At 37.1% G+C, this 12,094-nt stretch overlaps 1 protein-coding gene across 1 annotated transcript in view; it reads right to left on the reverse strand.

Moving 5' to 3' along the window:
- Pu (GTP cyclohydrolase punch) overlaps positions 1 to 11,740 on the reverse strand; it is a 73,732-nt gene extending 61,992 nt beyond the window's left edge. Inside the window, exon 1 of the mRNA XM_090386836.1 lies at positions 11,403 to 11,740. Coding sequence (XP_090242962.1) covers positions 11,403 to 11,715 — 313 coding nt within the window. The 5' untranslated portion in view covers positions 11,716 to 11,740. The remainder of the gene's footprint in view (positions 1 to 11,402) is intronic.
- Positions 11,741 to 12,094: the final 354 nt, after the last annotated feature.

Raw genomic sequence — 12,094 nt, forward strand, 5'->3', positions numbered from 1 at the left:
TTCAATATGAGGTGTATATATCCTATACTTTCTGCCAAACACATTCTTTTTGATGGGAAGATGATAAGTGTGAAGATACAAGAAGCAATCCAATTGATAAATATTTGCATGTTTCTGAATAAATTGTTTGAAGTTAAACTAAATTCACTTCATTTATTGACTGTACACTATTACAGAGTCATGTTTTGCTCTGACTTGGATATATATAATTTTAAGCAACTTCCTGCTGTTTATCAGCCTTTTTTCCCCTTGTAGGTAACACAGTTGGTAGAGTTGCCCTCCTCTCTAAACGGGTGGAAAAAACCTAAGCTCAAATCTCGTCAATGACGCAAGGAATTTTTATGGACCTTTTTCACAACATGGCTCAGTTAGTTGGTCCCAGGCGAGAGTAGCACGCTCTTTTTCTCCCGGAAAATCCATTTTTCATCCAGCAAAGAGGCAAATCGACCACAGAATACACGCTATTTACAGACATAATATATACGGCACAATATGGTCTAAGTCGCTGATGTTCTAAAACCCTATAACAACAGTAGTAGCCTTTTAATGAATATCGTTCTTCGTTTTCAGATCTGAAATGTCCGTTTAGAAAAGTTAAAGGCGTCCAAATTGCACTTTATTAGGTATACTATCAAAAAGCGAATAGGCTCCCTTCAGCCCTCAGAACAGCCTGAATTGTTGCGTGGATTCAATGAAGTGTCGAAAGTGTGCCACAGGGATGCTGCTCCATGATTCGTTTGCTTCCCACAGTTGTTGCAAATTGGATAGTTGAAAGAGCTCTTTGCACCTCGTTCGATAGGTGTTCAACTCAGTTGATATCAGGTGACTGGAGAGTCCATCGCAATAGACCGAATATACTGTTGTGTTCCTGGTATTAGTTCTATACAGTTCTGTCCTTATGCATGACGCATTACTTTGTTGGAAGAACCAATTCGCAGATGCTCCTAAAACCCACTGCGGAAATACACCTGGTCGGAAACAATTTCTACATAACAAGTGGCATGCAAATGTTATTCCACTGGTTTCTCAAGCCCCGATGTGCACTACGAAAACCATTACACCGCTACCATAGCCTGCGTTGTTGACATCTAGCAGGATGGGTCCATAGACTCAAGCTTTTTTGGACATATTATAGCCATACGATCCATGAAATAGCGGGACCAGAAATTTGTTAGACGAGGCAACATTTTTCTAATCCTCCATTGTCCATAGTTAGTGTTCCTGAACCCACTGTAACCATACCATCTTGTTTCTTGTTGACACGAGTGCAACTCGTCGGCTGCAATATCCCATCGGTGACAAGGTACAACGAGTTTTGCGTTCTGAAATGGCCTTTTGGTTAACGCTATTATACCGGGTTGTTATTTCTCTGATTGTAGCCTTTCCATTGTCTTGCGTAAGTCTCGTCAGCCTCAGTTGGTCTCTCGCATCAAAGATGTGTTCCGATCACACGATCGCCGTTAGCTGGATGTTATTTGCTTATTGGACCATGTAGATAGGTATATTATCTTATATATATTGGACCAATCTGGATACACCTGAGACACAGTCCTACGTGAAAACCCCAGTAGGGTTGCAGTTCCCAAGATGCTCATACCGTCGCGTCTGCCACCGGCCAGAACACAGCGTTTAAAGTCACTGAAATCTTTCGTCTTGCTCATTTTCATCTGCTTTATATCATATAGTAGAACAAGTGATGTTGTCATTATTAGCCATATGGCGCAAGGAAGCCTGAGGCTTATGCTGTGCCAACCAAAAAAAAAAAAAAAATTCCCGAGTTACCCTGAGAGAGAGGAATCACCAAGAAAGAGAAGAATGATGATATCAGCTCAGGACCCTGGGTGTGCCAAGCCCATACTCACCAGATGTGAGCCCCTGGGGTGATTGTTATTGAAGAAGCGCTCAATTTCACGAAAAGGATAGTTGTATCTAATAGCCACTCAATGTATAATTAATAATGCTGACAAACATTTTTTTGTCTTTCTCAGAAACAGTATTTGTATGTTAGGTCAGTTAACTGAAAGATTTTTTTTTTTTTTTTAACGGCGACAAATTAGTAATAGTATTCGCCCTGTAGTGCAAGGAAGCCACAGCCTTTTGCTGCACTAGCAAAAAAACAACTGAATTAGCGTTTACAGGTAGACGGAATTCAGTATCAGAAGAAAATCCCCGGAACATAATCTTCATAAATGTTGACCTTACTCTCCTCGGACCGATTCCGATTACTGATAAGCTACTGATGTCATAACAGTTGCTTCATTTGAGATTTATTGTACTGTACTTTAAAATGCTGTACTGTACTTTAAAATGCTGTCTCACAACGATATGTGATGGTTAAGATAACCACCCTGGGATTTGTGAACCATAGGTTACGAAATAATTTACCAAATGGTTAGATATTTCATTAAATCGCAAGTAAATGATGAGTTTAGGCTGAAAGCAGTTAGCCAGGACTTTGTGATGCCTGTACCTCAGTGCTCCCTTCGATGACGTGAGGAATTTTAATGGTCCTTTTTCACAACGTGGCTGAGTTAGTCGCTCTCAGACGAGGGTAGCATGGTTTTTCCTCCTGGAAACGCGGGTTTTTTTCCCATCGAACAGAAAATCGACCTCAGAACACACACAATTTATAGACAATAAACACGGAGCAATATGACCTTAATCGCTGATGCTCCTAAAACTCAACTACAACAACATCCATACTCACTAAAGGGCCATGTGGTAGCACATAGTGTGGTGCACAATAAACACGGAGCAATATGACCTTAATCGCTGATGCTCCTAAAACTCAACTACAACAACATCCATACTCACTAAAGGGCCATGTGGTAGCACATAGTGTGGTGCACAATAAACACGGAGCAATATGACCTTAATCGCTGATGCTCCTAAAACTCAACTACAACAACATCCATACTCACTAAAGGGCCATGTGGTAGCACAGTTAGCATAATCACCGTCCTCTCCACATGGTGGAAAAGACCTGAGTTCAAATTCCCGTCAGTTCAAAATACCAACAGAAATTCCCGCGAGGAATTTCTGTGGGTATTTTTCACAATGTGGCTGAGTTAGTTGATCTCAGGAGAGGGTAGAATATTTCCCCCCAAAAAAATCGGGTTTTTGGCCAGCAAACAGTAAATCGACCATAGAACCACACACGGAATTTAGACCTATTATATACCGCGCAATATGTCTTAAGTTGTTGATGCGCCTAAAATCCTACAACCAACTCACTAAAGGATAGTTATTTTATTTATTTATTTTTTCCCTTTCAGATTTAGTTTGGCTGCTTTATTGTCAGACCTCATAAATATTTGATGGTGTCAATCTAGAAAACTCAGTAACTAATTTTAGGCAACTTCCAGCAAATTCACAAAGACGAGCAGCGGTGTCGCTCTCCTCCCCCACCCAACCACCCAAGGGATAAAATGATGGCTATCATTACGGTTTATAGAAATGGGTTAAAAAAATTACTGAAATCTCATTTCTGGAAAAAGAAAGGGATTAAAAGAGGATAAACAGATTTTTCTGGTAATGTTTCAAATGCATCAATGGAGAGCGAATCTTTCACGTATTTCTTCAAGAGTTACGGTTAATTAGCGAATAAAAACTTCATGGAAATACTAATTTTTCATTGAATAATTAAAAGGTCGGGAATCCATTCATTATAGAATCTTTTCTGTAACGAATACAAAAAAGGGAACCAATGGAAAAGAGGAAAGTGCAAGCACTTTCTCTTTTCTGTTGCCTCCTAAGACTCTCTAAAAGAGCAAATAACGAGGAGATTTTTTTTTGAAATATCATTACTTTCCCATCTTTCATCTAAACAAGTTCGCCTTTATTTCAGTATTCATTCTTTAATTTTTCTTCCTGGCCTTTTCTTCCTTTTTTTTTTTTTTTGGCTTTTCATTGTGCTGTCACATAAATCAATGCAAAAATCCAAAGTGGCTTCAAAGGGTCCCCTTTACCTTGTTGTAATTTAGATATTGGAATGAAGTTTTACACTGCACCATTGAAAATTTCTTTCCAAGACGGGAATCCTGTATACTAGAGGAAGAGAGGGATTCTTTTTCGTATTTTCAGCCATCGCAAGTAGCACAGTTGATATAATCACCGTCCTCCCCACACCAGGTGGAAAAGACCTGAGTTCGAATTCCATCAATGACACGAGAAATTTTTTATGGACTTTTTCACAACGTGGCTGAGTTAGTCGATCGCAGGCGAGGGTAGTATAGTCCCCCCCCTCGGAAACTTGGGTTTTTCGTCAAGCAAACAGTAAATCGACCACGGAACACACCAAATTTGCAGACATATTATATTCGGCGTAATATGTCCTAAGTTCCTCATGCGCCTAAACTCTACAACAACCAACCAATCATATTTTTATCAGCTTGGCATCGCATTCCTAAACTGATTACTAAAGGCGTGATCCTAAATCACATATCATTAATTTATTCATAGCTATAAATAAAGAATCAGAGAACTCTTTAAATCCCAGGCTATTTATTTGAAGACGGGAGAAAGAGGATTATATTGGACTAAAGAAAAGCCAGTGTTTACACCTAAATCAGTCTCTTTGTGAATACACAAACCAGCCTCGAGGTGTTGATGATTTTCTGCTAAACAGGTGACCTCCATACTTCAGGATAATAGATAAGAGGATAACACCAACTTATCTTTCGAAAGGAAGTCTGTTGGAAGGTAAGAGACTCTCGGAAGCAACTGGTAGTCCACACTGCAAGTCAGACTAGGCAAGAGCCCGACAGACATGTAAACCAAATAGCGTAACTCAGTAGTTACTGATAAATGATTGCGTGCAGTCCATCTGCTGATGGTTCGAAGGTCAAGGCCATATAATTGATATCCAATAACTATCAAAAATCCTACGTCACTGCTATCGACGATGATTTTTGAGATAGAGGTACAGGAAATTGTGGAAATACGCGAAGCAATCCAAAAAGTTAGTTTTTCAGGGACAAACTAAAATATTGAAACTGACAGAGTTTAATCCCATGAAGATCGAATAAATGGGACAAAAAAAAATTCTAATCGACCCCAAAAATAAGAAAAGATGAAGTCCTTTAAGTGCAGCATCTTCAGTCCTTTGAGGTTTTGCATCTTAGGGTTTGAAAGACAGGTGATCTTGTTGATAGCATACGAGTCGAGACCTCTGAACATCATGGGTTCGAACCTGCAGCATGTCGTTACAAATACATGTTATGGATATGTGAAAACAACTGCTTCTGTAGATATCATGTAGATAAAAAAAACGTGTAGCTATGTTTTATAAAAGGTTGAAGCTACATAACGTACCAATGTCATAACCGTTGATTAGCAATGCATTACGGATGATGAAACTTTGGTGATTGGAGAGGCAGACTGGAATGTCTTAAATAACATGTCTGCGCGAGTTAACTATTGGGAGTTAGTAGTATGAGTTTTAGAATTTATTTATTTTATATATAAAGAGAAAAAATATATTTACAATTCTACATCACGTAATGTGATGTTTAAACGATATTTACATTAGTGGTACTTACACTGACAAGAACTGGTTTGTTGAAGCATGGTGAGACTTCAACTGCCCAGACAAAATTAATAGATTTTTCCACCAGTCACAACCAGTGTTGCCATTTTAGCGGTTTTCCCGCTAGATTTAGCGGAATTGCTTCAGGTTTAGCGGAAAAAAATATGAAATAGCGGATAGCGGATTTTTTAGCGGGAAGAGTATAAATGTTTAGCATTTTATATAATTTGGCAATCCAAATTACAATTTTATGTAATTTGGCAATGTAACATTTAAATTAAGAAATATTCATTTAAGAAATATTAAATTAATTGTTCAATTGATTATTTAATTAATAATAAAAATAATTCATAATTGAAATAGTAGGGATATCATATTTCATAGTTTTTTTTTTTTAAAAGCGAAGAATCGGTTTTATATTATTCTGGATTTCCCTGAGGAGAACCCCAACAATTTTACGTAGTTACGCTCGCGGTCAAACGACCTGATCATTGGGTCATAGCTTTAAATTGTTGGATCAAATCTAAAAATGTGGAAAAAATTCTAATGACGCCTTTTTTTGAAACCGCGAAGGAATGGCATTGGATAATTTTTCTTCGTCGTATTTGTTTGGCTTCCAAGAAATGCGATCCGAATTACCGACATCTCTTTCAACGTTTCTAATAACCACAGAGCAATAAGTAATAAGAGTAATAAGTAATAATTATTTCTAATAACCACAGTGTAATAATATCTTAGTATAGTCAGTCCTCGTATAGCACGATAGTTGTATTCCTAGAAACCCTCGTGCAATATAAACAACAGGCCCTATGGGAAAAATTGGGTTAGGTGCCGACCACCCAAGATTGAACACACATTTGTAAACAGAACATTACCAAACACAATAAATAATCGTAATAAAATACTTACGTATTTTATTACGATTATTACGTATTTTTTATTACGTAAAGGTCGTAATAAAATACTGCTAATGCTTTTGCTTCTATCGTAAGCAAACTTGTTTTTTGTTTTATTTTCTATCCAAACAGATGACAGCCGTTCCATCTCTTCCAATTCTTTGTGTCTTAATCTAATGGATTTTAATTACACTTTTAGTTGTTCCTGCTATCAAAGTTGTTTTTATTTTCTCCGCATTCTTTGTAATTCTCGGCGTTGCCTCATTTAGGTCTGTAGCACGTGCAATATCACATGGTCTTTCATTTCGCTCAATGCGTTTCATGATTTCATATTTTTTTCTCTATCGATAGAGGCGGACTGGCCATAAACCTTACCTTACGGGATGGCGGGCAAAAACAAAACGAAATATACCCAAAATTTTCGGAAGGAATGGTTAGCTTTTCCACAATTCAAAGACTGGTTAGTAGAGATTCCAGGACATCCAACTCGAGCAAGATGTAAATATTGCAAGTCTGATTTTACTGCTAAAATTTCGGACATTAAAAGTCATTTAAAAATTTTCAAACCTATTAAGTCAGCAGAACCATTTTCACCCAATAGATCAGGCAACCAATCTAAATTAAATTTTCCCACCAAGAATTTACAAACAGCGGAAGCTGAAGCAAAGTTAAGTTTGTTTGTTTGTGCTCACTCGTCAATACTGGCAATAGACCACCTTGGTGAATTATGTAAGAATGCATTCCAAGATCAAACAGCCAAAACTTTAAAAATTCATCGAACAAAATGCAGCGGCATTATAAAATATATCCTACACCCCCACTTTCAGAAAGATTTATTGAAGTCAGTGCTCAATGGCTTTTCAAACTATAGTTTGTTACTAGATGAATCAAACGATATTAGTGTAACAAAACTATTAGGTATTGCAATTGTGTATTATGATGAGCAATTCGATAAAAGAGTTTCTACATTCTTAGCTCTTGTAGAATTAGATAAGTGTAACGCTGAAAATATTTCAAATTCAATTAAAATAACGCTGGGAAATTTTAAACTTACTTTAAATAATCTTGTGGGCATTGGGACAGATAATGCTAGCGTTATGATTGGAGTTAATAACAGCGTTTATACACATTTGAAGTCCGATGTACCGAACTTGATATTAATTAAATGTGTATGTCATTCTTTGCAATTAGCAGTATCTCATGCAACCCGCGAAACATTCCCTAGAAGTCTAGAATTCATGATAGTTGAAACTTATAATTGGTTTAGTAAATCCACCAGCCGACAAAATCAATTCAAATATTTATACAGTGCCATAAACGATGGTGCAGATCCGAAAAAGATAGTTCATTCGTGTCAAACAAGGTGGTTATCCATTGAAATTGCTATAACAAGAATTTTAGAACAGTATATTGAATTAAAAGCCCATTTTGAAATAACTCGTTTGACTGACAAATGTTATACTGCAGAACTTCTTTATTCAATGTTTAAAGATGAAAGTAATTTAGCGTATCTTTTATTTTTAAAACCTATCTTATCTGAAGTACAAAGAGTAAACAAATCTTTTGAATCAAATACTGCCGATCCTACATTATTACTACATGATTTAAACACGCTATTGTCGATGATTGCCAATAAAATGTTTTTACCAAATACACATATTGAAAGGATAGAAGAGGACATTAATAATTATTTAGACCCTAAGCCATACCAATTTGAAAGAAAAATAAATGAATTAATAATGAATAAACTTATCACAACAACAGATGAAATGGCAATAAGAGAGAGATGCCGTAATTTCTTGATTGATTTGTATCAACAATTCTTCTGGACAACATAAAAGAATTAGAAAAATATCATTAATCTCAGTTAACAATATGTTAAAGCAAAATTTTCTGTTAAATTTATTACAAAAACTTAAAATTGTCTGAAGTAGAAATTGAAAAAATTGAGCAACGGTATATAAACATTACTCTCGTTAAATGGGAAAACATCAACATTACAATGAAGTTTTGGTCAGAAGTTTCGAAATATCGAGATGCAAGCGGTAAAAATCCATTTAAAGAAATTAGCGAATTTGCATTGGGTATTTTAATTTTGCCATTATCCAATGCAGATGTGGAAAGAATATTCAGCAACTTAAATCTAGTAAAAAACAAAACACGCAACAGAATGAGTGTTGGCACGGTTAATGCAATCTTATCAGTACGATACGGGCTCAAAATAGTTGAAAAGTGTTGTAAAAATTATGTTTTACCTGAAGAAGTGCTTCGCAAAATAGGTACACAAGAAGCATATGATGAGGCGGTATTGAATTTCGAAATTAATTTAGATTTTTAGATATTGATTTTATATTAAAAACAGAAAAATAAATAACTATTTATATATACTATTTGTTTGTTTGTTTTTATTCACTACCAAGTACAAACAAATGAAAATTTAAAAAATTTGGCGGGTCAAGTGCTAAAAATAGCGGATTTTGAGTATGCGGCTAGCGGGAAATATTATTAAGAGTTGGCAACACTGGTCACAACAATAAACTCATCGGGTGGCATTAGAATCAAGCCTATTGGCTTGGTACTAACGCCATCTATTGGCTTGGTACTAACGCCGCCTATTGGCTTGGTACTAACGCCACCTATTGGCTTGGTCCAATTACGATAACAAGATCAAGAGAAAAATGAAACCAATTAGCCAATTTAAACTGCTGAAGATTAAAAGAATAATAAATTAAAGGTTTAATATATTGGTGACATAATAGTCTCTTATTTGCAGCACAGCAATAAAAAAAAAAGTCTTAAGAAATCAAAATTTCGTAGTTCACTATATGATGATGCATTCGTCAGCTATCTCTTGGCTGCTATAGCAACTAAGGCCGGCGGGAAATTTGTAGTGTTACAATTGATACAGGTCTCCTCTCCGTCATCATCATCAGCCATTTTCAATCCACTGCAAGATGAAGGCCCCTCCAGCAACTTTCCAGTTCCTTCTGTTTTGTGCAATGGCCATCCATTTACTACCCACAAACTCATGAATTTCATCTGTCCATCTACGTCGTTATCTTCCAGGTTTTCTTCTAGCTCCTCTTGGGTACCATTCTGTTATTTTCTTAGTCCATCTATCATCATATCTTCGAGCTATGTGTCCTGCCCAAGACCATTTTAGTTCTTTAGTTTTGATAAGAATGTCCTTTACTTGAGTTTGCTGCCTAATCCATGTGTTTATCTTCTTATCTAAATCTGATTCCCAATCTAATTCGTTCCATTTTTCGCTGTGTAGTTCTCAGCTTCTCTTCCATTCTTTTGGTGAGTGCCCAAGTTTCACTTCCATAAGTCATGGTGGGTAGTATACATTGGTTCATTATTTTACGTTTTAGGCAAATTGGGATATTGCTCCTTTACCGTACTGATAATTAATTGTTATTATTATTATTATTATTTGTTCTTAATTTTTGACGTCTGGAGAGACATAGGCCACTTGAATATTTCAAAAGTTGTATGTATATTTAGTGTGCATTGAGCGCCAAAACAGCTAAGGCTATGAGGTGTTAGTATATTGTATCGGTAAATTGCGTGTATTGTATTGTTTAAATGCCTTTTTTGCGGGATGAAGAACCAAGTTTACAGGAGAAAAGCTATTGATTTCACGCCACAGACCGACCACGGACAAACTAGGCCACAATGTGAGGAAAAAATGACTTAAGGAATTTTTGAGCTTTTTTCAGAACACAGTTGAGTTAGTTCGCCTGAGATGAGGACTGCATGTTTTTTTCTCCCGAAAACTCGGGTTTTTGTCCCGCAAACCTATCGAACAATATACACAATTTACAGATACAATATACTGACCCCTCGTAGCTTTAGTTGCTTTGGCTCTTAACCCACACATAATTTGTGTAGGGGAACCAAAATGAAAAGAGAAAAATGAGAAAGTTGCATAAAAAATAAATTGTTGCATCAGGCCTCAGCCAGTGACGATATGCCACTGGCAGTGAAGCTATCCACTTGTTCTCCATGAGGGTCCCGTACAAATGTAAACCTTCTCATTAAGTTTAGCCATCCTATCCCACTGTGAAAGTAAGTCTAATTCCGATCATAAAAGTCCGGTTAGGCTTACTTTCGCAGTAGGATTTCTTAAGTTTTAGAATATTAGAATTCATTTTATTCCTTCTGTTTAATCAGAAAGGTCCACATTTACTTGTACCATCGAAACCCAGACGGTTTCGATGGTAAAGCAATCGTATAAGGATGTATTGCATTGACTGGGTGTCTAACTGCCAACGATGAGATGGCAAAACCATCAAAACGACTATATACGTTGTTGCACCGTATCACTAAAGGCAGTTATACTCTTTAAACGGATAGTGCATGTTTATTTTTAACTTAATACCAGGAAAACTTGTTGCAACAGCATTTAATTAACCGAGAGATTCAATCCACTCCGAGGATTTTGATTCCTCTTTTACAGCACCATGTTGATTAACTGATTTACATGCTGATTTACATTCAGAATTAGAGGAATTGCAGCTGAGTTTGATCTGGATTCATCTGCTCAACGATTTCATTTTTCTCCCCAGTACATGTACCTTTGTAAACGCAACTGACAAACGTCACATGCCAGTTTTCCCCCACCTTTGTTAAACTGCTCCTCAAGCTTTTACAGTGAGATTAAATCCTCTGGTACCATCCATTTCCTTTATGATTCAATCCAGAATGGAATTCGATGTCCACTGAAAAAGTGAATATTATACGAACACTACCTATAACCATATTAGAATAAGTAATATTCCAAACGGATGTTAACCATCTAACTAAAATAATACATTAAATTATACCCCCAAACTGGACTGAAAACATTTGTGTTTAAATCAAACTTTAAATAAAGATAATACAATAGAGAATGAGAGAAATGAAATTTTATCTACTCTAGACAAATAACATTCATTCATTCATTCACAGTTCAAAACGTAATTCAGTTGACCTACCTTCTAGCCTTTGACCGTAGCCTTTAGTGAAGTACATGAATGCTTTTGCCGCTCTTTCTGGCGTTTTCAGGAGGCCCTGTCGCTCCGGGTTCTCTCCGATCCCCATCAGCAACATCCGATAGGCTCGAGACAGTTCGACCACTTGAGATGGATTCGAATCACCGTCGATTCCATCAAAATCTCGATCGTAGCGGTCGTTCGGCCGATGCGGGTGCCCATTCACCAACGTCTTAACGGGGTGAATGGCAGAAATATCGCCGTTGACACCGTTCACGTGTTTCGTCAGGACCATCATGGATTTCTGTTCAGACATTGTGTGTGTGTTTGTGTGAACAACGTGCTTGTACGGCGGCGGTCTGGCTTCGCTCTCCGTCAATGTACCTTATTATCTTGCCGCAAGGTTAGTGTCGCAACACTGCACCTAGGAGGCGCTCCAGTCACTCTCTCTCTCTCTCTCTCTCTCTCTCTCTGTGATTATAGCTCAGTAGGAGCACGCGGCAGAGACACGAGGAATTAATGGCAAAATCGCACAGCTGATAGCTACGCAAGTTTCCGAGTTTTGACGTTCGTCCAACAGTTGCCGCTAAATGCTCAACCCATCGCAGAAAGAGGAAAAAAAAAAAAATAAATAAAGAGGAACTTATCGCTGCGAAAATTCGACCTTCTCTTGATTGATGATAAGTGCTAGCGTG

Source organism: Mastigoproctus giganteus, chromosome 12, assembly GCF_048544385.1.
Source record: "Mastigoproctus giganteus isolate SK-2022 chromosome 12, ASM4854438v1, whole genome shotgun sequence".
Classification (NCBI taxonomy): Eukaryota; Metazoa; Arthropoda; class Arachnida; order Uropygi; family Thelyphonidae; genus Mastigoproctus; species Mastigoproctus giganteus.